The following is a 23,321-nucleotide window of genomic DNA, read 5'->3' as shown; positions in this document are numbered from 1 at the left end:
GCAGCGGTCAGCCCCTCCTGGGCAAAGTGATGTACCGGTACGTCGTTCGCCCGCGTTCCTCTAGGGGGCGAGCATGCGTTGCCAGCTGTGCCTGGTGGAGCGTTGGGCATCTCACAGGTCAGAGCTGATTGGCTGATAGACACAGAAAGAAAAGATAAAACCCCCAATATAGAAGAATGACATCATCCAAATAATGAAGACAGAAATCTATTCCGGTGAAAAACAATTTTATTGTGAGAATCGTTCAAAAAGACAACAAAAAATAAAACCACATTTTGGAACATAGTGAGGGGTGGAGCCTATGAAGGAGTACATACTGACCAATAGGGAGAGAGAATGGGAAGAGAATAATCAATATTACAGAAGCAGAAAGCCGAAATCACAGCGATCAGAAGATCCGGATATCAGCAGCGCGAGATCCCCGCAGTCAGCGCTTCCTCCGAATCTCACTTCATGGAAATGGCTGCAAGAGAAATCATTTCATAACTCCTCCCACTGCGCAATGACACTGAATTATATTATACACCAAATAAAGAAGTCAGACCAAAAGTGGATTCTTCCTATGAAGATGAAATTAAAGCAGAAATACTTCCAGTGCCCTGCAAAAGTTACATAGTTACATCCCATTACATAGTTACATCCCGTTACATAGTTATATAGTTAGTCAGGTTGAAAAAAGACACAAATCCATCCGGCTCAACCAATAAAAAACAAAAGAAAAACAGTATTGAAATATACACAATTCTATACCCACAGGTGATCCAGAGGAAGGCGAGAAACCCCACAAAGTATTCACACCCCCTGAAATTCCCCACATTTTCTCATGTTACACCCAGAAATGTATTTATTGGGATTTTCTGTGATAGACGACACAAAGTGGCCATAATTGTGAAGAGGAAGGAAAATGATAAATGATACAAATAAATCTGTGAAAAGTGTGGCTGCATTTGTATTCACCCCCCGGAGTCAATACTTTGTAGCTCCGCCTTTCCCTGCAATTACAGCTGGGAGTCTTTTTGGGGATGTCTCTACCAGCTTTGCACATCTAGAGAGGACATTTCTGCCCATTCTTCTCTGCAGAATATCTCATCTCTGTCAGATTGGATGGAGAGCGTCTGTGAACAGCAATTTTCAAGTCTTGCCACAGATTCTCAATGTGATTTATGTCTGGACTGTGACTGGGCCATTCTAACACATGAAACCATTCCATTGTAGCTCTGGCTGGATGTTTCGGGTCGTTGTCCTGCTGGAAGGTGAACCTCCGCCCCAGTCTCAAGTCTTTTCTTCTAAGATTGCCCTCTATTTGGCTCCATCCATCTTCCCATCAACTCTGACCAGCTTCCCTGTCCCTGCTGAAGAAAATCATCCCCACACCATGATGCTGCCACCACCATGTTTCACAGTGGGGATGGTGTGTTCAGGGGGATGGGCAGTGTTAGTTTTCCCCCACACATAGAATTTTAGTTTTAGGCTAAAAAGTAGAATTTTGGTCTCCTCTGAGCAGAGCTCCTCCCCCACATGTTTGCTCCTCCCCCACATGGCTTCTCCCAAACTGCAAACAGGACTTCTTATGTCTTTCTTCCACCAATGGCTTTCTTCTTCTCACTCTTCCATAAAGGGCAGATTTGTGGAGCGCACGACTAATAGTTGTCCTGTGGACAGATTCTCCCACCTGAGCTGTGGATCTCTGCAGCTCCTCCAGAGTTCCCATGAGCCTCTTGGCTGCTTCCCTGATGAATGCTCTCCTTGCCTATGTCTTGGTAGAGGCCCGGCCGGTCAGTTTAGGTGGACGGCCATGTCTTGGTAAGGGCCCAGCCGGTCAGTTTAGGTGGACGGCTATGTCTTGGTAGAGGCCCGGCCGGTCAGTTTAGGTGGATGGCCATGTCTTGGTAGGGGCCCGGCCGGTCAGTTTAGGTGGATGGCCATGTCTTGGTAGGGGCCCGGCCGGTCAGTTTAGGTGGACAGCCATGTCTTGGTAGGGTTGCAGTTGTGCCATACTCTTTCCATTTTCCCATGATGGATTGATCAGCGCTCCGTGAGATGGTCAAAGCTTGGGAGATTTTTTTATAACCTAACCCTGCTTTACACTTCTCCACAACTTTATCCCTGACCTGTCTGCTGTGTTCCTTGGCCTTCATGATGCTGTTTGTTCACTAAGGTTCTCTAACAAACCTCTGAGGGCTTCACAGAACAGCTGTATTTATACTGAGATTACATTACACACAGGTGGACTCTATTTACTAATTAGGTGACTTCTGAAGGCAATTGGTTCCTCTAGATTTTAGTTAGGGGTATCAGAGTTAAGGGGGGTGAATACAAATGCAGCCACACTTTTCACAGATTTATTTGTATCATTTATCATTTTCCTTCCACTTCACAATTATGGCCAATTTGTGTCGTCTATCACAGAAAATACCAATAAAATACATTTACATTTCTGGATGTAACATGAGAAATGTGGGAAATTTCAGGGGGTGTGAATACTTTTTCCAGGCTCTGTATATAGTGTAGAAGACACAATACCAGAAATAATGGAAATAAACACATTGGGGAATATTGATAAAAGAATTGCAGAGCTGTTCATCCTGTGAATTCTGGAACCATCGAAGGTCACTAAGCTATTTTCTCTCCTGGTCGAATGTTTGTCATTCATACAGAGGAATAAACCCGGAAAATACTGCATTGTGACCACTGGATGGAGCTGACGATCATAGAAAATAAATATTTATCTCCTATTATCATCAACTTCATCAGTGGCCATATTGCCGAGCTTCCTGAATCGCTCAATTCTGCATGACTGAAAAACATTCGACCCGGAGAGGAAATGACCAATTTGTTTCTTTTCCCCCATTGGCACAGAATGTACATGAAATATCACAGGGCGATTATTTTGTACAAATGTTATATAAAACGCATCCAATGCGATCCGAGGGTAATATAACAAATAAAAGAGATACATAGTAACAGCATTAACCACTTCCACTTTGGAAGGTTTACCCCCCCCCCCCCCCTTAATGACCAGGCCATTTATTGCAATTCAGCACTGCGTTATTTTAACTGACAATTGCGCGGTCGTGCGACGATGTACCCAAATTATATTGACGTCCATTTTTTCCCACAAACAGAGATTTCTTTCGGTGGTATTTGATCACCTCTGCGATTTTTACTTTTTGCGCTATAAACAAAAAAAGAGCGACAATGTGGGGGAAAAAAATATGTTTTACTTTCTGCTATAAAACATCCAATAAAAAAAATGTAAAAAATAAAATTTCTTCATCAATTTATTCCAATGGCGGCGATCTGCAATTTTTTTGCAGGACTGCAACATTGCGGCGGAAAAATCGGACCCCTAACTGACACTTTTTGGGGACCAGTGACACCCAATACGGTGATCAGTGCTAAAAAAAAATGCACTGTCAATGTACTAATGACACTGGCAGGGAAGGGGCTAACATCAGGGGCAATCAAAGGGTTAAATGTGTCCCTAGGGAGTGCTTGCCTACTGTGGGGGAGGTGCTTTGACTGGGGGAAGACAGAGATACGTGTTCCTACTTAGTGTTTCAGCAATACAGATGGACTTAGCAGTCCTCACTACAGCTGTGTTTGGTAGGAAGCCAGCCGCTCACTCACTTTCTTTATCATAGGATTTATTGATACTTCTCACCCTGATAGCTGATATTGATCTATCACAGGTATGCTGCCATGGAGACACCAGGAAAACAGAGAATTGTATCATACTTACCGGAATTTTCATTTCCTGGTGCCTATCCAGGGCAGCATAACGTACCACCCAGTGCCATCCTAGAGATGTACAGGGAATGGGATACTTTATATAGCTATGCACTGGTCCTGCGGGCAGAAGTAGGCGGGGCTACTATCACATGTATCCTGCAATGGATAGGCACCAGGAAAAGAAAATTATGATACATATTAGGCTACGTTCACATCTTGGCGTTGCTATTTAAGCTTCATTCACATGTCAGCGTAACGAAATCCGGAAATCATTGCAAATCCCCGGACGCTTGTGCGTTGCCCGTGATTTGCAATGGCACCCCAAACGCTGTGCGATGTGGCCGCGATTTGCGCCTGCCGAATTATGGTAACATCGCGCCAAAAAAATTGTGGGACGCATGCCGCCCAAAAAAGGTACTAGAGCTTCTTTGGGGCGTCATGCGTCCCACAATTTTTTTTGCATGATGTTACCATAATTCGGCAGGCGCAAATCGCGGCCACATCGCACAGCGTTTGGGGTGCCATTGCAAATCACGGGCAACGCACAGGCGTCCCGCGATTTGCAATTATTTCCGGATCGCGGGCAGAATCGCGGTGATTCTGCCCGCGATCGCTACGCTGACATGTGAACGTAGCCTTACAGGCGTTTTTTAGGCGTTTTACAGGCATTTTTGTGCAGGCGTTTTTAGGTTGACTAGTAACCAATGGAAAAAAATAAAAACGCCTGTAATCTGCCCAAAAAGAAGCTCATGTACTTTTTTGAGCGTTGGGCGTTTTGCTCACAGATGTGAACAGGGGCCATTGAAATGAATAGGATTTGTCTTGTTGGGCATTTTTGGAGCTGATCCTAGAGCAGAAAAACTCCCCAAAATGCCTACATGTGAACGGAGCCTAATACAATTTTCTGGGAGGGTTATAAGCCGTCAGCCATTAGACTTTTTTTGTCGTCTGTGTCCTCATTGGGGAGATTTCCCTTCACTTCCTGTCCTGTAGCCAAACAGGAAGTGAGAGGAAATCCCTGCAAATTAGGGGATTTTGTATTTTCTTTTCCTTTCACATTCAATGATAATGGTAAACCGGAGAAATAGAAAGGGGGAAGATCCCTAATGGGGGCACAGACAGCAATTACAGCTGATAGGGGGTCTCTAATCCCTCCCCACTCCATCCAACATTGGAAAAAAAGTTTTGCTTTCCGTTATATTTTTAGCGCCAGTGGCTGCAAATTTTGGTGGATCACAGAAAATCTTTCTAAAGTTGTGACTTCAATGTAATAACACAGCCTGGTGAAAGCTTCCAATATTCTGTATTCATGTGGAGCACCGAGCCATCATAGGAAGAGTATAAAATTCATTCTATTTCTATATAATTAATGTGTATTTTATATATATATATATACACACCTTTATCATTTTGCTTTAAATATACATTAAAGTCATATAATATTTGAAAAAAAAAATATTTATACCTGTATATAATATAATATATTTGCTACAATGTAAAGTAGTGAGCGTACAGCTTGTATACAGTATCTGACAAAAGTAAGTACACCCTCCCATGTGACTTTGCTACAATGTAAAGTAGTGAGTGTACAGCTTGTATAACAGTGTAAATTTACTGTCCCCTCAAAATAACTCAACACACAGCCATTAACCACTTAAGCCCCAGAAGAGTTTACCCCCTTCCTGACCAGGGCCTATTTTGCAAATCGGCACTGCATGACTTTAACGGACAATTGCGCGGTCGTGCGACGCTGTACCTAAACGAATTTGACATCCTTTTTTTCCCACAAACAGAGCTTTCTTTTGGTGGTATTTGATCACCTGTGCGATTTTTACTTTTTGCGCTATAAACAAAAAAAGAGCGACAATTTTGCAAAAAATAACAATATTTTTCACATTTTTTTATATGAAATTTCCCCCCCCCCCCCAAAAAAAATGTAAAAATCTAAATTTTTTTACATTTTTGGCCAATTTGTTTTATGCTACATATGTTTGGTAAAAAAAATCGCAATAAGCGTATTTTGATTGGTTTGCGCAAAAGTTATTGCGTTTACTAACTAAGGGAAAGATTTTTGTCATTTTTGGTGGTTTTTTATTTTAACTAGTAATGGCGGCGATCTGCGATTTTTTTGCGATACTGTGACATTGCAGCAGACAGATCGGACCCCTAACTGACATTTTTGACACTTTTGGGGTTACCAGTGACATTTCTACAGTAATCAGTGCTATACATATGCACTGTTACTGTAAAAATGACACTGGCAGGGAAGGGGTTAACTTTATTGGGGAAGGAGGGGTTAAGTGTGTCCCTAGGGGCGTTTTTCCAACTGTGATTGGACATGGCTACTGGTGTAGGAACAATGATCAACGGTCCTACATAGTAGAACCGTGTGATCACCATTCCTACACAGGGGAGAATAACAAGCGGCTTGTTTACATCAGCCGCCTGCCTTTCTCCCTTCACGGCGAACGATCGCGAGTGACCGGCGGACATCGGGTCCTCTGGTCATACGCACTGACTTGTTAGGGAACGAGCCAGGGCGGGCGGGCGCGCACATGCCCGCTATTGGCTCACAGGCTAGTGACAGTCTAGTGATGTACCGGTACGTCACTTTGCTTGGCCGGGACTGACCGCCGCAGTATATGTACTTGCGGCGGTCTGCAACCGGTTAATGTCTCAAAAACAAAAGAAAGACCTATGCGCTGCCAATCAGGTATAAGATGTGAGAGTAATGAAGAGATCAGTGTTGAATCCAAGTTTCCAGGTGTGAAAATATTATTGAAAAGAAAGCAAAATACTGATCAACATAAAAGAGGTGAATCTGCGCTAATTTCTTCACAAACAATAATGTAACACTAGCCAAATGTAGCCAATGTAGCCAAACTAAGCATAAAAAATCAATAAATAAATCCACTTCATTTAAATAAATAAATAAAAAAGGCGTGGAAGATGTTGAGTGATGATAATGGATGGAAATAAATAAGTGTAGGAATATAGTGATTAAAACTGGTGACTATAAATACACAAATGATTCTTGGACACAAAATCCATAAGAATATATAAATATAAACGATGATACAAATATTATAAATAAGTGCAAGAAAATGCTTAATATTCTGTGAAGAAATAAATAAAGTGAATCTTCCTGCTAAAAAATGTCCCAGTGCAAAAAAATATCGTGGCTGGAGGTGATATCTCAAAATATAATAAGTGACTTTTCTTTGTGAGATCCAAATAGTGTCATGCAGAGTGAGCAAGATTATTATTATTTATTTCTGGTACTTACATAGCGCTGTCAATTTTTTACGCAGTGCTTTACATATACATTGTACGTTCCCATCAGTCCCTGCCCTCGAGGAGCTTACAATCTAAGGTCCCTAACTCACACTCATACATACACAGTAGGCACATTTTTTTTTTTTATACAGGATCCAATTAACCTACCAGCATGTCTTTGGAGTGTGGGAGGAAACCGGAGTACCCGGAGGAAACCCACGCAGGCACAGGGAGAACATGCAAACTCCAGGCAGGTAGTGTCGTGGTTGGGATTTGAACCAGCGACCCTCTTGCTGCTAGGTGAAAGTGCCCACCAATCACTGCACCACTGTGCCGCCCGCACAGTAGCAAGATATCCAAACATGGATGCAATGGCCGCTCACCTCACATCACACCAATAATGGCGATTTTATATTATGGTAGTCGTTCAGGGGTCAGGATAATGGATTCCTCCTTTTCTCCTTTTGGATGGAATTTTCAAATAGGGGCTCCCTCGATAATCACTCTTTATGTATGTAAACTTGATGTTGAACAGATCACTGTTCTCACTCCCAGTTACTGGTCAGACATGCTGTCTCGTATCCCCCCACTGTGTATCGGTCGCCTCCCACCGCTCTCCTCTTTTCCCCCTCCGGGCACCTCCTCCTCTAAACCGCTGGCAACAAAAGTGAGTACACCCCTAAGTGACAGGGTCCAAATTGGGCCCAAAGTGTGAATATTTTGTGTGGCCGCCATTATTTCCCAGCACTGCCTTAACCCTCTTAGGCATGGAGTTCACCAGAGCTTCACAGGTTGTCACTGGAGTCCTCTTCCCCTCCTCCATGATGACATCACAGAGCTGGTGGATGTTAGAGACCTTCCCCTCCTCCACCTTCTGTTTGAGGATCCCCACAGATGCTCAATAGGGTTTAGGTCTGGAGACGCTTGGCCAGTCCATCACCTTTACCCTCAGCTTCTTTAGCAAGGCAGTGATCATCTTGGAGGCGTTTGGGGTCGTTATGTTGGAATATTGCCCTGCCCCCCAGTCTCTGAAGGGAGGGGATCATGCTCTGCTTCAGTATGTCACAGTACATGTTGGCATTCATGGTTCCCTCAATGATCTGTAGCTCCCCAGTGCCGGCAGCACTCATGCAGCCCCAGACCATGACACTCCCACCACCATGCTTGACTGTAGGAAGACACACTTGTCTTTGTACTCCTCACCTGGTTGCCCCCACACACGCCTGACACCAAATAAGTTTATCTTGGTCTCATCAGAGCACAGGAGATGGTTCCAGTAATCCATGTCCTTAGTCTGCTTGTCTTCAGCAAACTGGTTGCCAGCCTTTCTTGTCCATCATCTTTAGAAGAGGCTTCCTTCTGGGACGACAGCCATGCAGATCAAGTTGATGCAGTGTGCGGCGTATGGTCTGAGCACTGACAGGCTGACCCCTCCCCCACCCCTTCAACCTCTGCAGCAATGCTGGCAGCACTCCTACGTCTATTTCCCATAGACAACCTCTGGATATGACGCTGAGCACGGCACTCAACTTCTTTGACCGACAATGGCAAGGCCTGTTCTGAGTGGAACTTGTCCTGGTAAACCACTGTATGGTCTTGGCCACTGTGCTGCAGCTCAGTTTCAGGGTCTTGGCAATCTTCTTATAGCCTAGGCCATCTTTATGTAGAGCAACAATTCTTTTTTCAGATCCTCAGAGCAGAGGCGTACCTAGGGTCTCCAGCACCCTTGGCGAAAAGCTGTATCAGCGCCCCCCCAAGAGAGATAGGGTTTGACAGAGAGAGACGGGGGGGGGTTCAGAGAGAGGGGGTGACAAAGAGAGAGTAGGGGGTGACAGAGAGAGAGAAGTGGGTGACAAAGAGAGGAGAGAGAAGGAAGGGGGTGAAAGAGAGAGAGAAATAGAGAGAAAGAAGGGAGAGACAGAGAGAGAGAAAGAGAGAGAGAGAAGGAAGGGGTGACAGGGAAAGAGAGGGGGGACAGGGAGAGAGAGGGGGGTGACAGGGAGAGAGGGGGGTGACAGGGAGGGTGACAGGGAGAGAGGGGGGTGACAGGGAGGGTGACAGGGAGAGAGGGATTTGACAGGGAGAGAGGGGGGATGACAGGGAGAGAGGGGGGTGACAGGGAGAGAGGGGGGGTGACAGGGAGGGTGACAGGAAGAGAGGGGGGTGACAGGGAGAGAGGGGGAAGACAGGGAGAGAGAGGGGGTGACAGGGAGAGAGAGAGGGGGGTGACAGGGAGAGAGAGAGGGGGTGACAGGGAGAGAGAGAGGGGGGTGACAGGGAGGGTGACAGGGAGAGAGGGGGGTGACAGGGAGGGTGACAGGGAGAGAGCGGATGACAGGGAGATAGGGGGGTGACAGTGAGGCTGACCGGGAGAGAGGGGGGTGACAGGGAGGGTGACAGGGAGAGAGGGGGTGACAGGGAGGGTGACAGGGAGAGAGGGGGGTGACAGGGAGGGTGACAGGGAGAGAGAGGGGGTGACAGGGAGGGTGACAGGGAGAGTGGGGGGGTGACAGGGAGAGAGAGGGGGGTGACAGGGAGAGAGGGGGGTGACAGGGAGGGTGACAGGGAGAGAGGGGGGTGACAGGGAGGGTGACAGGGAGAGAGGGATTTGACAGGGAGAGAGGGGGGATGACAGGGAGAGAGGGGGGTGACAGGGAGAGAGGGGGGGTGACAGGGAGGGTGACAGGAAGAGAGGGGGGTGACAGGGAGAGAGGGGGAAGACAGGGAGAGAGAGGGGGTGACAGGGAGAGAGAGAGGGGGGTGACAGGGAGAGAGAGAGGGGGTGACAGGGAGAGAGAGAGGGGGGTGACAGGGAGGGTGACAGGGAGAGAGGGGGTGACAGGGAGGGAGGGGGTGACAGGGAGGGTGACAGGGAGAGAGCGGATGACAGGGAGATAGGGGGGTGACAGTGAGGCTGACCGGGAGAGAGGGGGTGACAGGGAGGGTGACAGGGAGAGAGGGGGTGACAGGGAGAGAGGGGGTGACAGGGAGGGTGACAGGGAGAGAGGGGGGTGACAGGGAGGGTGACAGGGAGAGAGAGGGGGTGACAGGGAGGGTGACAGGGAGAGTGGGGGGGTTACAGGGAGAGAAGGGGTGACAGGGAGAGAGGGGGATGACAGGGAGAGAGAGGGGGTGACAGGGAGGGTGACAGGGAGAGTGGGGGGGTTACAGGGAGAGAAGGGGTGACAGGGAGAGAGGGGGATGACAGGGAGAGAGAGGGGGTGACAGGGAGAGAGAGGGGGTGACATGGAGAGAGAGGGGGATGACAGGGAAAGAGGGGGGTGACAGGGAGATAGAGGGGGGGTGACAGGGAGGATGACAGGGAAGATGACAGGGAGAGAGGGGGGTGACAGGGAGGATGACAGGAAGAGAGGGGGAGTGACAGGGAGGGTGACAGGGAGAGAGGGGGGTGACAGGGAGGGTGACAGGGAGAGAGGGGGTGACAGGGAGGGTGACAGGGAGAGAGGGGGGTGAAAGGGAGAGATAGGGGTGACAGGGAGGGTGACAGGGAGAAACGGGGGGTGACAGGAAGAGAGGGGGTGACAGGGAGGGTGACAGGGAGAGAGGGGGGTGACAGGGATAGAGGGGGGTGACAGGGAGAGTGACAGGAAGAGTGGGGGGTTACAGGGAGAGAGGGGGTGACAGGGAGAGAGGGGGTGAAGGAGAGAATGCTTCTGGTACCTGAGAGCCAGCCAGGCCTTCTGTCACTGTAGAGAGAGAGTGCATTCATCCACCAGCCTGGAGCTGCCTAGGAGTCGACTGATGAGGTCATGTCCCCTGTGACGAGGGGAGCTGCCCATCGCACCAAGCTCCGAGCTCCGACACTGTAACGGAACAGGACACCCCTGTACTGGGTACCTCAGTTGACGGATGCTCCTAGTGCTTCCTGAGGGGCTCCAAGCACTCCACCAGACACCGTAACCACTTCAGACCCCACGAACCGCCGCAGCTTGGTTAGGGTCTTGGCATCTCCTACCCAACCTGGACCTACGACAAGGCTCCAGGTTCCTGCGGGTGAACCTCTCTTTCCCCAGAGAGTGCAGCAGAACAAGCTCTTACACAAGCTCTTACAAGAGTTTAGTGATTATCCAAGGGAGTATGGAGGACATAGCAATCCCTTGTAGATGATTCCCCCAATGAGAGACAGAACTCTAGATTGAGGGTGAAGTAACTCTAGAACAACTTTATTGAACAAGACTTATATACAGTTTTCACCCACAAGGTTACCGCCCAGATGGACCTTGTTGAAGACTGGACATAACATTCACCATCCAATAGGAACAGAGTTTTACACTCTCATACAGTCTACAAAATATACAATGTGGGACAATCCCCCCTCCCCCTTAGCATCCATTCCACATTCCTATATACATCCCATAATACGTTTCTCTTAAGGCAGACAGACGGAACAATGGGAGGTCATTAACACTTAACAATGAGACAGGGCAATCCAGATTCCCTCCCAATACACAACAAAAGGAATACCTGTCTGGCATTGAAAGATATGTAATATACACAGCATTTAGGAATTACAGATTTCATGGCAAATGGGAATAAATATTTATATTTCTATATGGAGATATTGCTGGCAAATATGAAGCAATCCAAACCATTACTTATCTGTCTTTAAATTCCAGTGACGGTGAATACTGTCATCTCCTGCCTGGCCTTGGACACACAGAGAGCTCCAGGCGGCTTCCGGGATGGGAGCGGGGGTGGCGCCGGCCGCCGGGGGGCGCAGGCTGAATGGAGGAGCGGTAAGTCACTGCGTCTGCTACACTACACTGCCAGTGATTTTGCGCCCACCCCCCCCTCGGCCTGCGCCCCTGGCAGGCGCCGTTTTGGCCAACTCCACGGTACGCCCCTGCCTCAGAGAGTTCATTGCCATGAGGTGCCATGTTGAACTTCCAGTGACCAGTAAGAGAGTGAGAGCGATAACACCAAATTTAACACACCTGCTCCCCATTCACACCTGAGACCTTGTAACACTAACGAGTCACATGACACCGGGGAGGGGAAATGGCTAATTGGGCCCAATTTGGACATTGTCACTTAGGGGTGTACTGACTTTTGTTGCCAGCGGTTTAGACATTAATGACTGTGTGTTGTCACTTAGGGGTGTACTGACTTTTGTTGCCAGTGGTTTAGACATTAATGGCTGTGTGTTGTCACTTAGGGGTGTACTGACTTTTGTTGCCAGCAGTTTTGACATTAATGGCTGTGTGTTGTCACTTAGGGGTGTACTGACTTTTGTTGCCAGCGGTTTAGACATTAATGGCTTTGTGTTGAGTTATTTTGAGGGGACAGTAAATTTACACTGTTATACAAGCTGTACACTCACTACTTTACATTGTAGCAAAGTCTCATTTCTTCAGTGTTGTCACATGGGAGGGGTGTACTTACTTTTGTCAGATACTGTATATAAATAGAGGGTCTCAGTGCTGGACGTTTGGCATTTACATTACTGTGGGGCCAAATTAAAGAAAGAAATGGGGCAGCGGGCAAACAAAGGGTGTCATGGAGAGGGGCCCTTTACACAGCAAACAGCCCACAATTGTTTTTTTCAGCTTTAATGGGAACGCTGAGGTTGTTGGGGGGGTCCCTGTCCAGGGTGGGGGGGGGGGGGTCTAAGGAGCAGCAAGACTGTACTGGGGGGGGGGGGAAAGCCAATAGAAATGTGGTTTCCCTTTCTCCCCAGTGCAGTCCATGGACTATCTATAGACATGAGATCATTTCCATCACAGAAGTTCTATTACTTTTCTATCATTTCCTCTGTATTTGATTTTCCCATAATACTCACCAACCGTCACAATCACCATGGCGATACCGAGCAAACCGACGGCAACCAGCAGCTGGGGGCAGAAAAAAAGAATGCCATGTGGGTTAGAAGTTCCCAATATCTTCCTGTAGAGGAAATTTTAGGGTTATTTTGGTTTTGTGTGAATTTTTTTCTCATTTTTTCAAATACATTTTTTAATTGTTGCTTTACATTTTTCTGTGTCTTCCCAGAACAGAGGAGCGCCAATATGCAGGCCAGCCACTTCCGCCTGTGTGCTGTGCGGGTACACCTAACTGTGCGGGTACACCCAACGTGCGGGTACACCCAACCGTGCAGGTACGCCCAACTGTGCGGGTAAGCCCAACTGTGCGGGTACGCCCAACCGTGCGGGTACACCCAACTGTGCGGGTACGCCCAACTACTGCGGGTACACCCAACTGTGCGGGTACGCCCAACTGTGCGGGTACGCCCAACTACTGCGGGTACACCCAACTGTGCGGGTACACCCAACGTGCGGGTACACCCAACCGTGCAGGTACGCCCAACTGTGCGGGTAAGCCCAACTGTGCGGGTACGCCCAACCGTGCGGGTACACCCAACTGTGCGGGTACGCCCAACTACTGCGGGTACACCCAACTGTGCGGGTACGCCCAACTGTGCAGGTACGCCCAACTACTGCGGGTACACCCAACCGTGCGGGTACGCCCAACCGTGCGGTTACACCCAACTGTACAGGTACACCCAACCGTGCGGGTACGCCCAACTGTGCGGTTACACCCAACTGTGCGTGTATGCCCAACTGTGCGGGTACACCCAACCGTGCGGGTACACCCAACCGTGCGTGTACGCCCAACTGTGCGGGTACACCCAACCGTGCGGGTACACCCAACCGTGCGGTTACACCCAACTGTGCGGGTACACCCAACTGTGCGGTTACACCCAACTGTGCGGGTACACCCAACTGTGCGGTTACACCCAACTGTGCGGGTACACCCAACTGTGCGTGTACGCCCAACTGTGCGGGTACACCCAACTGTGCGTGTACGCCCAACTGTGCGGGTACGCCCAACTGTGCGGGTACACCCAACTGTGCGGGTACACCCAACTGTGCGTGTACGCCCAACTGTGCGGGTACACCCAACTGTGCGTGTACGCCCAACTGTGCGGGTACGCCCAACTGTGCGGTTACACCCAACTGTGCGGGTACACCCAACCATGCGGGTACACCCAACTGTGCGGTTACACCCAACTGTGCGGGTACGTCCAACTGTGCGGGTACACCTAACTGTGCGGGTGTAGCGTGCACGTTGGTGCGTGAATGAAAATTTCTGGATGATCTTCAGCTGGTTGTGACCTCAGCTTGTCCCTGGAATTCCTGATCTCTGCCTGATCTCTGGTTGTGACCTCAGCCTGTCCCTGGATTTCCTAAACTCTGCCTGATCTATGGTTGAGACGTCAGCCTGTCCCTGGATTTCCTGATCTCTGGTTGTGACCTTGACTTGTCCCTGGATTTCCTGATCTCTGGTTGCGACCTTCCAGGGTGGAAAAAACTCCCTGCTGGTGTGATTCTGCACCACCTTCATCTACTGCGGGTGTCGGCAACTTCCTGGGCCTGACCTGCTCTCCCAAAGGGTGCCCCGTGTTCCTGCTGATGTCCTAACCTACCTGTCTGAGAATTACCCAGATGGACGCTTCCAGGAGCAACCACCAGCAAACGGGTCTATCTGCACCCATGGTCCTTTGAACCTTGCACTCCAGGGGTGCTTGGACCAGCCACAAGGGAAGCCCTCTCTTCTCTTCGGCTTCCAACCATGTATGTGACAATCTTGGCATAGAAACCACCATGGCTTGGGCTCCTGAAGGGGCCTGGGGGCAAGCTTTCTACCCACTGACTATGGATCTAGGACTAAGGAGACCCCCCCCTCTTATGGTTACCAGAAACCTTTTCCCCAAGGGGGTTATATCACTTCCCTGAGTTCCTGGCTGACCATGAAGTTGCTATATTCTGGTTTCAGAGTGGAGGAAGCTCTAGTTTAGTGGAGACTCCCAGTAGGGGTTTCAGTTTGTCACAAATCTATTTTAGCTGGAGCTATTGAGCTCTGTAGACGGGCTTTTCACCAAGTAAGGAGAAATAGGAAAAGGAACAACTCAATGGGATTTTGCTACTTCCTTTTGCCTAACAATAACATGGCCACTAACAGCATGAAGACTGCTGAGAGGTTCTGGGGGTGGGGGTGGGGCGGCCTTGAATTTATCAGGAGATAGGCTTTAAATAGAGTGTGCAACTTTGTTCATTCAAGTGATAGATTCTCATGATAGGACATCCAAAGATGGTGACCTTTCACATGAGTGGCGGGGCAGAAAAAAGAGTCGGTTGATCCTCCATTTTACTGCCCACCTAAATTCTAACATTACAGCTGGCCAGGGCTGTATACAGTGGCGGCCGGTTTATAGGGGGGCACAGGGGCGCCGCCCCCCCAATCAGCAGCTGAAAGAAAAAAAAATTCAAATTAAAGCCCACTAGGGGCACCGGTCCTATTACTGCCAATGGGGGGGGGGTGGGGTTTGGCAACCCACGTGCTGCCAGGCAGAGGCGTCAATTGGCAGCCGTTCTGGGTGTCACCGGGGCGCAGAGCAACACTCCCCACTAGTCCTGTCCTGGCTGTGATTGGTCCAGACTCCAGCCTGGACCAATCATTCAGGACATCCCGGCTGACATCGCGTGGGGGCGGTGCATGCGTCAGTCACTCACCGTCCTCACCTTCCCGCCCACCATCAGAGCGAGGAGGAGCAGCGGCGGACGGGAAGCCCACAGCACAGCCGTCTTCAGCAGCCCACAGCACAGCAGTCGGTCCGGTCGAGTGAGCCAGCCCAAGAGCAGGTAAGTGACATGACTGTGACTGTGCCATGCCTGTACCATGACCTGTGCCATGCCTGTACCATGACCTGTGCCATGCCTGTACCATGACCTGTGCCATGCCTATACCATCATCTGTGCCATGCCTGTGCCATGCCTGTACCATGACCTGTGCCATGCCTGTACCATGACCTGTGCCATGCCTATACCATCATCTGTGCCATGCCTGTGCCATGCCTGTACCATGACCTGTGCCATGCCTGTACCATCACCTGTGCCATGCCTATACCATCATCTGTGCCATGCCTGTACCATCACCTGTGCCATGCCTGTACCATCACCTGTGCCATGCCTGTGCCATGCCTGTACCATTACCTGTGCCATGCCTGTACCATGACCTGTGCCATGCCTGTACCATCACCTGTGCCATGCCTGTACCATGACCTGTGCCATGCCTGTACCATCACCTGTGCCATGCCTGTACCATCACCTGTGCCATGCCTATACCATCATCTTTGCCATGCCTGTGCCATGCCTGTACCATGACCTCAAAGTCACACAATTTTTTACCGCGTTTTTTGCCGCGAAGCAATACCTATTACATTTTTCTTTTTGCGCCCCCCCAAAAAATTTTGAGCACCAGCTGCCACTGGCTGTACACATGCAGCGACTGCTATGCTTTTACTTTGCAACAATTTTTACTCGGCCTGCAAAGTTGGTCAGGTGGCCCAGTTGAGGTAGGAGAACTCTGCAGCTGCGAGCCAAAGCGAGGAATTTTCATAAATCTGCCTCCTTAACGCCTGTCAGCCGCTGCTATACTACCCTCTGAAAAGTGATTCACCGTGTGAAAGAGCCCTTAATCCTCGAAAAATACCCGGTGCTTCCAAGTATGGGGGTCCTTGTGATCGCCTCCTCTTCCTCCCAGGGTGCAATGCTTGGTCCAGATTGATGTACATGGGGGCAGTTACCCTCTCTCTATAGCAACCTGTGGCCCTCCAGATGGTGTAGAACTACAAGTCCCATCATGCCTCTGCCTTTTGGAGTCATGCCTGTACAGTCCCTTAAAAATTCCCCACATTTTGTGTGGGGGGGGGGGGGCTCTGATGTAAGGGGGATTTTTGTGGGGGGTCTAATGTAAGGGGGGCTCTCTGATGTGGGGGGTCTCTGATGTAAGGGGGGCTAGGTGTGGGGCCACAGGATTAGCTCGCACAAGGCGCCTGATCACCTAAGGCCGGCCCTGGATGTCTCTACCAGCTTTGCACATCTAGAGAGGACATTTCTGCCCATTCTTCTCTGCAGAATATCTCATCTCTGTCAGATTGGATGGAGAGCGTCTGTGAACAGCAATTTTCAAGTCTTGCCACAGATTCTCAATGTGATTTAGGTCTGGACTGTGACTGGGCCATTCTAACACATGAAACCATTCCATTGTAGCTCTGGCTGGATGTTTCGGGTCGTTGTCCTGCTGGAAGGGGAACCTCCGCCCCAGTCTCAAGTCTTTTCTTCTAAGATTGTCCTGTATTTGTCTCCATCCATCTTCCTATCAACTCTGACCAGCTTCCCTGTCCCTGCTGAAGAAAAGCATGAAGCTGCCACCACCATGTTTCACAGTGGGGATGGTGTGTTCAGGGTGATGTGCAGTGTTAGTTTCCCCCACACATAGCGTTTTACTTTTAGGCCAAAAAGTGGAATTTTGGTCTCCTCTGAGCAGAGCTCCTCCCCCCACATGTTTGCTCCTCCCCCACATGGCTTCTCCCAAACTGCAAACAGGACTTCTTATGGCTTTCTTCCACCAATGGCTTTCTTCTTCTCACTCTTCCATAAAGGGCAGATTTGTGGAGCGCAGGACTAATAGTTGTCCTGTGGACAGATTCTCCCACCTGAGCTGTGGATCTCTGCAGCTCCTCCAGAGTTCCCATGGGGCTCTTGGCTGCTTTTCTGATGAATGCTCTCCTTGCCCGGCCGGTCAGTTTAGGTGGACGGCTATGTCTTGGTAGAGGCCCGGCCGGTCAGTTTAGGTGGACGGCCATGTCTTGGTAAGGGCCCAGCCGGTCAGTTTAGGTGGACGGCTATGTCTTGATAGAGGCCCGGCCGGTCAGTTTAGGTGGACGGCCATGTCTTGGTAGGGGCCCAGCCGGTCAGTTTAGGTGGATGGCCATGTCTTGGTAGGGGCCCGGCTGGTCAGTTTAGGTGGACGGCCATGTCTTGGTAGAGGCCCAGCCGGTCAGTTTAGGTGGATGGCCATGTCTTGGTAGAGGCCCAGCCGGTCAGTTTAGGTGGATGGCCATGTCTTGGTAGGGGCCCGGCCGGTCAGTTTAGGTGGACGGCCATGTCTTGGTAGGGGCCCGGCCGGTCAGTTTAGGTGGACGGCCATGTCTTGGTAGGGGCCCGGCCGGTCAGTTTAGGTGGACGGCCATGTCTTGGTAGGGTTGCAGTTGGGCCATACTCTTTCCATTTTCCCATGATGGATTGATCAGCGCTCTGTGAGATGGTCAAAGCTTGGGAGATTTTTTTATAACCTAACCCTGCTTTACACTTCTCCACAACTTTATCTCTGACCTGTCTGGGGGGTTCCTTGGCCTTCATGATGCTGTTTTTTCACTAAGGTTCTCTAACAAACCTCTGAGGGCTTCACAGAACAGCTGTATTTATACTGAGATTACATTACACACAGGTGGACTCTATTTACTAATTAGGTGACTTCTGAAGGCAATTGGTTCCTCTAGATTTTAGTTAGGGGTATCAGAGTAAAGGGGGTGAATACAAATGCAGCCACACTTTTCACAGATTTATTTGTATCATTTATCATTTTCCTTCCACTTCACAATTATGGTCACTTTGTGTCGTCTATCACAGAAAATCCCAATAAAATACATTTCTGGGTGTAACATGAGAAAATGGGGGAATTTTAGGAACTGTACAAGCATGACTCCCGAAGGCAGAGGCATGATGGGAATTGTAGTTCAGCAACAGCTGGAGGGCCACAGATTGATCACCCATGCCCTACAGGATCTATGTGCAATGAAGCCACCCTCCCCCTGATGCAGACTATAAAATAAGGTACCAACTCAAGAGTAGTGCTTAGACTTATGCAGCCAATTGTCAGCTGGGGGAGGGGTGGAGGCCCGGTGTAAGCTCTGATGTGGAATTAGAACATGGAAGTCCAGTAACATGGTCTGTCACCTGACCAGCTCTCCTCCAATCACGGAGCTCCAGAGAGATACCCCAGCGTGCATTTTATGAATGGGTCAGTCCACTGTATGCTGTAGTACAGCAAAGTATAACTGAGAGCGAATATATTGGATCTCCATTATAAATGACCCCCCGAATCTTTCCTCCTAGATCACCCCCCATGACACCCACCTTGCTGTTCTTCCACAGCGGTTTCCTCCGCAGCTCCGAGGTGTTGGTCTGGAACTGTTTGGCTCCGGCGTGAAGTTCCTCCGCCGTGGCTTCAAGTGTGGAAATTTTTCCATTTCTATCCAAAACTTTATCCACGTTGGTATTCATGATGCTCAGAACCTGCCGGGGTATAAAGAGAGATGAACAGAATCGTACATAGTTACATAGTTACATAGTTAGTGAGGCTGAAAAAAGACATCAGTCCATCCAGTTCAACCTATGATGTGTGTTTGCTTTTAACCTTACATTGTATACCCCTGTATGTTGTACATTGTATACCCCTGTATGTTGTACATTGTATACCCCCTGTATGTTGTACATTGTATACCCCTGTATGTTGTACATTGTATACCCCCTGTATGTTGTACATTGTATACCCCCTGTATGTTGTACATTGTATACCCCCTGTATGTTGTACATTGTATACCCCTGTATGTTGTACATTGTATACCCCCTGTATGTTGTACATTGTATACCCCTGTATGTTGTACATTGTATACCCCCTGTATGTTGTACATTGTATACCCCCTGTATGTTGTACATTGTATACCCCTGTATGTTGTACATTGTATACCCCCTGTATGTTGTACATTGTATACCCCCTGTATGTTGTACATTGTATACCCCTGTATGTTGTACATTGTATACCCCTGTATGTTATACATTGTATACCCCTGTATGTTATACATTGTATACCCCTGTATGTTGTACATTGTATACCCCTGTATGTTATACATTGTATACCCCTGTATGTTATACATTGTATACCCCTGTATGTTGTACATTGTATACCCCCTGTATGTTGTACATTGTATACCCCTGTATGTTATACATTGTATACCCCTGTATGTTATACATTGTATACCCCTGTATGTTATACATTGTATACCCCTGTATGTTGTACATTGTATACCCCTGTATGTTGTACATTGTATACCCCCTGTATGTTGTACATTGTATACCCCTGTATGTTGTACATTGTATACCCCTGTATGTTGTACATTGTATACCCCTGTATGTTGTACATTGTATACCCCCTGTATGTTGTACATTGTATACCCCCTGTATGTTGTACATTGTATACCCCTGTATGTTGTACATTGTATACCCCTGTATGTTGTACATTGTATACCCCCTGTATGTTGTACATTGTATACCCCTGTATGTTGTACATTGTATACCCCTGTATGTTGTACATTGTATACCCCTGTATGTTGTACATTGTATACCCCTGTATGTTGTACATTGTATACCCCCTGTATGTTGTACATTGTATACCCCTGTATGTTGTACATTGTATACCCCCTGTATGTTGTACATTGTATACCCCTGTATGTTGTACATTGTATACCCCTGTATGTTGTACATTGTATACCCCTGTATGTTGTACATTGTATACCCCCTGTATGTTGTACATTGTATACCCCCTGTATGTTGTACATTGTATACCCCCTGTATGTTGTACATTGTATACCCCTGTATGTTGTACATTGTATACCCCTGTATGTTGTACATTGTATACCCCCTGTATGTTGTACATTGTATACCCCTGTATGTTGTACATTGTATACCCCCTGTATGTTGTACATTGTATACCCCCTGTATGTTGTACATTGTATACCCCTGTATGTTGTACATTGTATACCCCTGTATGTTGTACATTGTATACCCCTGTATGTTGTACATTGTATACCCCTGTATGTTGTACATTGTATACCCCCTGTATGTTGTACATTGTATACCCCCTGTATGTTGTACATTGTATACCCCCTGTATGTTGTACATTGTATACCCCCTGTATGTTGTACATTGTATACCCCTGTATGTTGTGGTCTTTAAGGTGTCCATCTAATAGTTTTTTGAAACTATCAATGCTCCCTGCTGATACGACTGCTTGTGGAAGAGAATTCCACATCCTTACCGCTCTTACAGTGAAGAACCCCTTGCGCACTTTAAGGTTAAACCGCCTTTCCTCTAGTTTTAGTGAGTGGCCACGTGTCTTATTGTATCTCCTTTCTCTGAATAGTTTGTTCCTTATGCTAGGGTCACCAGTACAGTATTTGTACATTGATATCATATCCCCCCCTCAATCGTCTCTTCTCCAGAGAGAATAAGTTCAGTGCTTGTAGTCTTTCCCCATAGCTGATGTCCTCCATTCCCCTAATTATTTTTGTTGCCCTTCTCTGGACTTTCTCCAGTTCCAGCACATCCTTCCTGAGGACCGGTGCCCAGAACTGGACAGCATACTGATGTGGCCGGACCAGAGTCTTGTAGAGCGGGAGAATAATCTCTTTATTTCTGGAGTGAATCCCCTTTTTTATCCAAGCTTTGTCTGCCCCTGGCAGGGCAAAATGAGACCAAGCTCTGTATGAAACCTTCGCTGGTCACATGTCCTAACCATTCATACAAGGACCAGGAATATCTGTTTGTCATAAAATTATCTTCTATGATCATGAGCTCCCTCTAGTGGCCATATTGAGGTATTTTTCCTGTAAAAGCCCTTTAACCACTTAAAGGATAACTCAACTTTCATGAGGAAAGAAATCAGCAAATAAAGAAAAAACAATGTAGCGTATAAAATTGTGACACAAATCATTAAAAATTATCTTTCCTTTAAAATCTACAGCTGCTGCAATTTTCTGAAAATGCAATATGGCCACCTGGAGGCGCTCTGTACACAGAATGTATACTGACCACACCCCCAGAAACATCATTTCCTGCTTGTGTGATTGGCTCAACGATTTTCCCAGAAGTCTACACTAAGAAACAAGTCAGATTTCTGGCATCCCCTGCAACAATAATGTCATTTTCGGTGAGATCCTCCCAATAGGAACACCCTAAAGCAGGGGTGTCAAACTCAATTTAATCGAGGGTCGCATTGGCATTATGATTGCCCTCAAAAAGGGCCGGTTGTATCTGTAAGACTAGACGTCAAGAGCCTCTCCACCATCAGAAGTTGAGTGCCCCACCCTCCCTTACATCACAGTGCACCCGCCTTCACCTTGTGCTCCTGCTGGGAAGAAGCTGGAGGCATTGCTGGAAAGCAGAAAGTATAAGGTCTGGAGGAGGACTGGAGCTCTCCTGCAGCTGCAGGAGAGGTGTGAGGGCCACATAAAATGGCCTGGAGGGCCGGATTCGGCCCGCGGGCCTTGTGTTTGACACCTGTGCCCTAAAGGGATGCAGACCCAGCAGCTTCCCTCATTAGAGCCCTGCAGCTGCCACAGATAATTATGAAACCACTCCCATTAGACCCACTCAGCACAGAGGAACAAACAATGATTTCTTCAGAATAAAAAAAGTTAGGAATCTGCAACAAAGTTTGTTACATTCCCTGCAATGTACAGAGATCACCCAGAGGGGAATGTTTTTTCTCAAAAGTGGAGTTACACTTTAAGGACCCATTTCTGACACTTGTTGTTTACAAGTTAAAATCAATATTTTTTTTGCTAGAAAATTACTTACAACCCCCAAACATTATATATATATATTTAGCAGAGACTCTAGAGAATAAAATGGAGATCGTTGCAATATTTTTTTATCACACCATATTTGCACAGCAGTCTTACAAACGCATTTTTTTGGGCCAAAAATATACTTTTTAATTAAAAAAATAAGAAAACAGTAAAGTTAGCCCAATTTTTTTCCCATAATGTGAAAGATAATGTTACGCCAAGTAAATAGATACCCAACATGTCATACTTCAAAATTGCACACGTTCGTGGATCAGCAACAAACATTGGTACTTAAAAATCTCCATAGGGGACGCATGAATTTTTTTTTACAGGTGACCAGTTTAGAGTTACAGAGGAGGTCTGGTAATAGAATTTATTTCTCTCACTCTAATGATCGCCCCGATACCTCACATGTGTGGTTTGAACACCGTTTACATATGTGGGCGCGACTTGTGTATGCGTTTGCTTCTGCGCGAGCTCAGAGGGACGTGAGGTGTTTTTGATGGGAACTATGGACTAACTTCAAAGTCAACCCGTTTGGGGTCTCCTCCTGCGTTAGTCTCCTTCCGAAAGGGGAGAGATGTGATGGGAGTCACTATGTTTGGGGGGCCCATAGAACCCAGCTTACCTTAGAGAGGTTGGGAAATCCCTCTCAGCCCCCTAGGCCCCTCTTATGTGTAGATCACCCTGTGTCTATTGGGGGCACAGGGTGGCCGAGGAAATGATGGATTTCATGGACACAGAATATGGTTTGGATTACTCAAATGGGAGAGTAATATTTATCAACAATATATCTCAAGAAATATGAAGATTTAATCCCACT

At 47.8% G+C, this 23,321-nt stretch overlaps 2 protein-coding genes across 2 annotated transcripts in view; one reads left to right on the top strand and one right to left on the bottom strand.

Annotated features, from left to right (window-relative positions):
- Positions 1 to 23,321, top strand: part of MRPL51 (mitochondrial ribosomal protein L51) — a 156,787-nt gene that overhangs the window by 79,164 nt on the left and 54,302 nt on the right. The window lies entirely within an intron of this gene.
- The window catches only part of LOC309564137 (vesicle-associated membrane protein 3-like), a gene marked incomplete at its 5' end in the record, with an annotated part of 28,753 nt that continues 5,869 nt past the window's right edge, over positions 438 to 23,321 (bottom strand). Inside the window, 3 exons of the mRNA XM_082268766.1 lie at positions 438 to 463; positions 12,809 to 12,860; positions 19,008 to 19,166. Coding sequence (XP_082124892.1) covers positions 447 to 463; positions 12,809 to 12,860; positions 19,008 to 19,166 — 228 coding nt within the window. The 3' untranslated portion in view covers positions 438 to 446. The remainder of the gene's footprint in view (positions 464 to 12,808; positions 12,861 to 19,007; positions 19,167 to 23,321) is intronic.

This window comes from Pelophylax lessonae (genome assembly GCF_965119305.1).
Source record: "Pelophylax lessonae genome assembly, chromosome: 9".
Taxonomy (NCBI): domain Eukaryota; kingdom Metazoa; phylum Chordata; class Amphibia; order Anura; family Ranidae; genus Pelophylax; species Pelophylax lessonae.
Note: the sequence above shows the minus strand (reverse complement) of the source record. Positions and strands in the feature narration are given on the sequence as shown.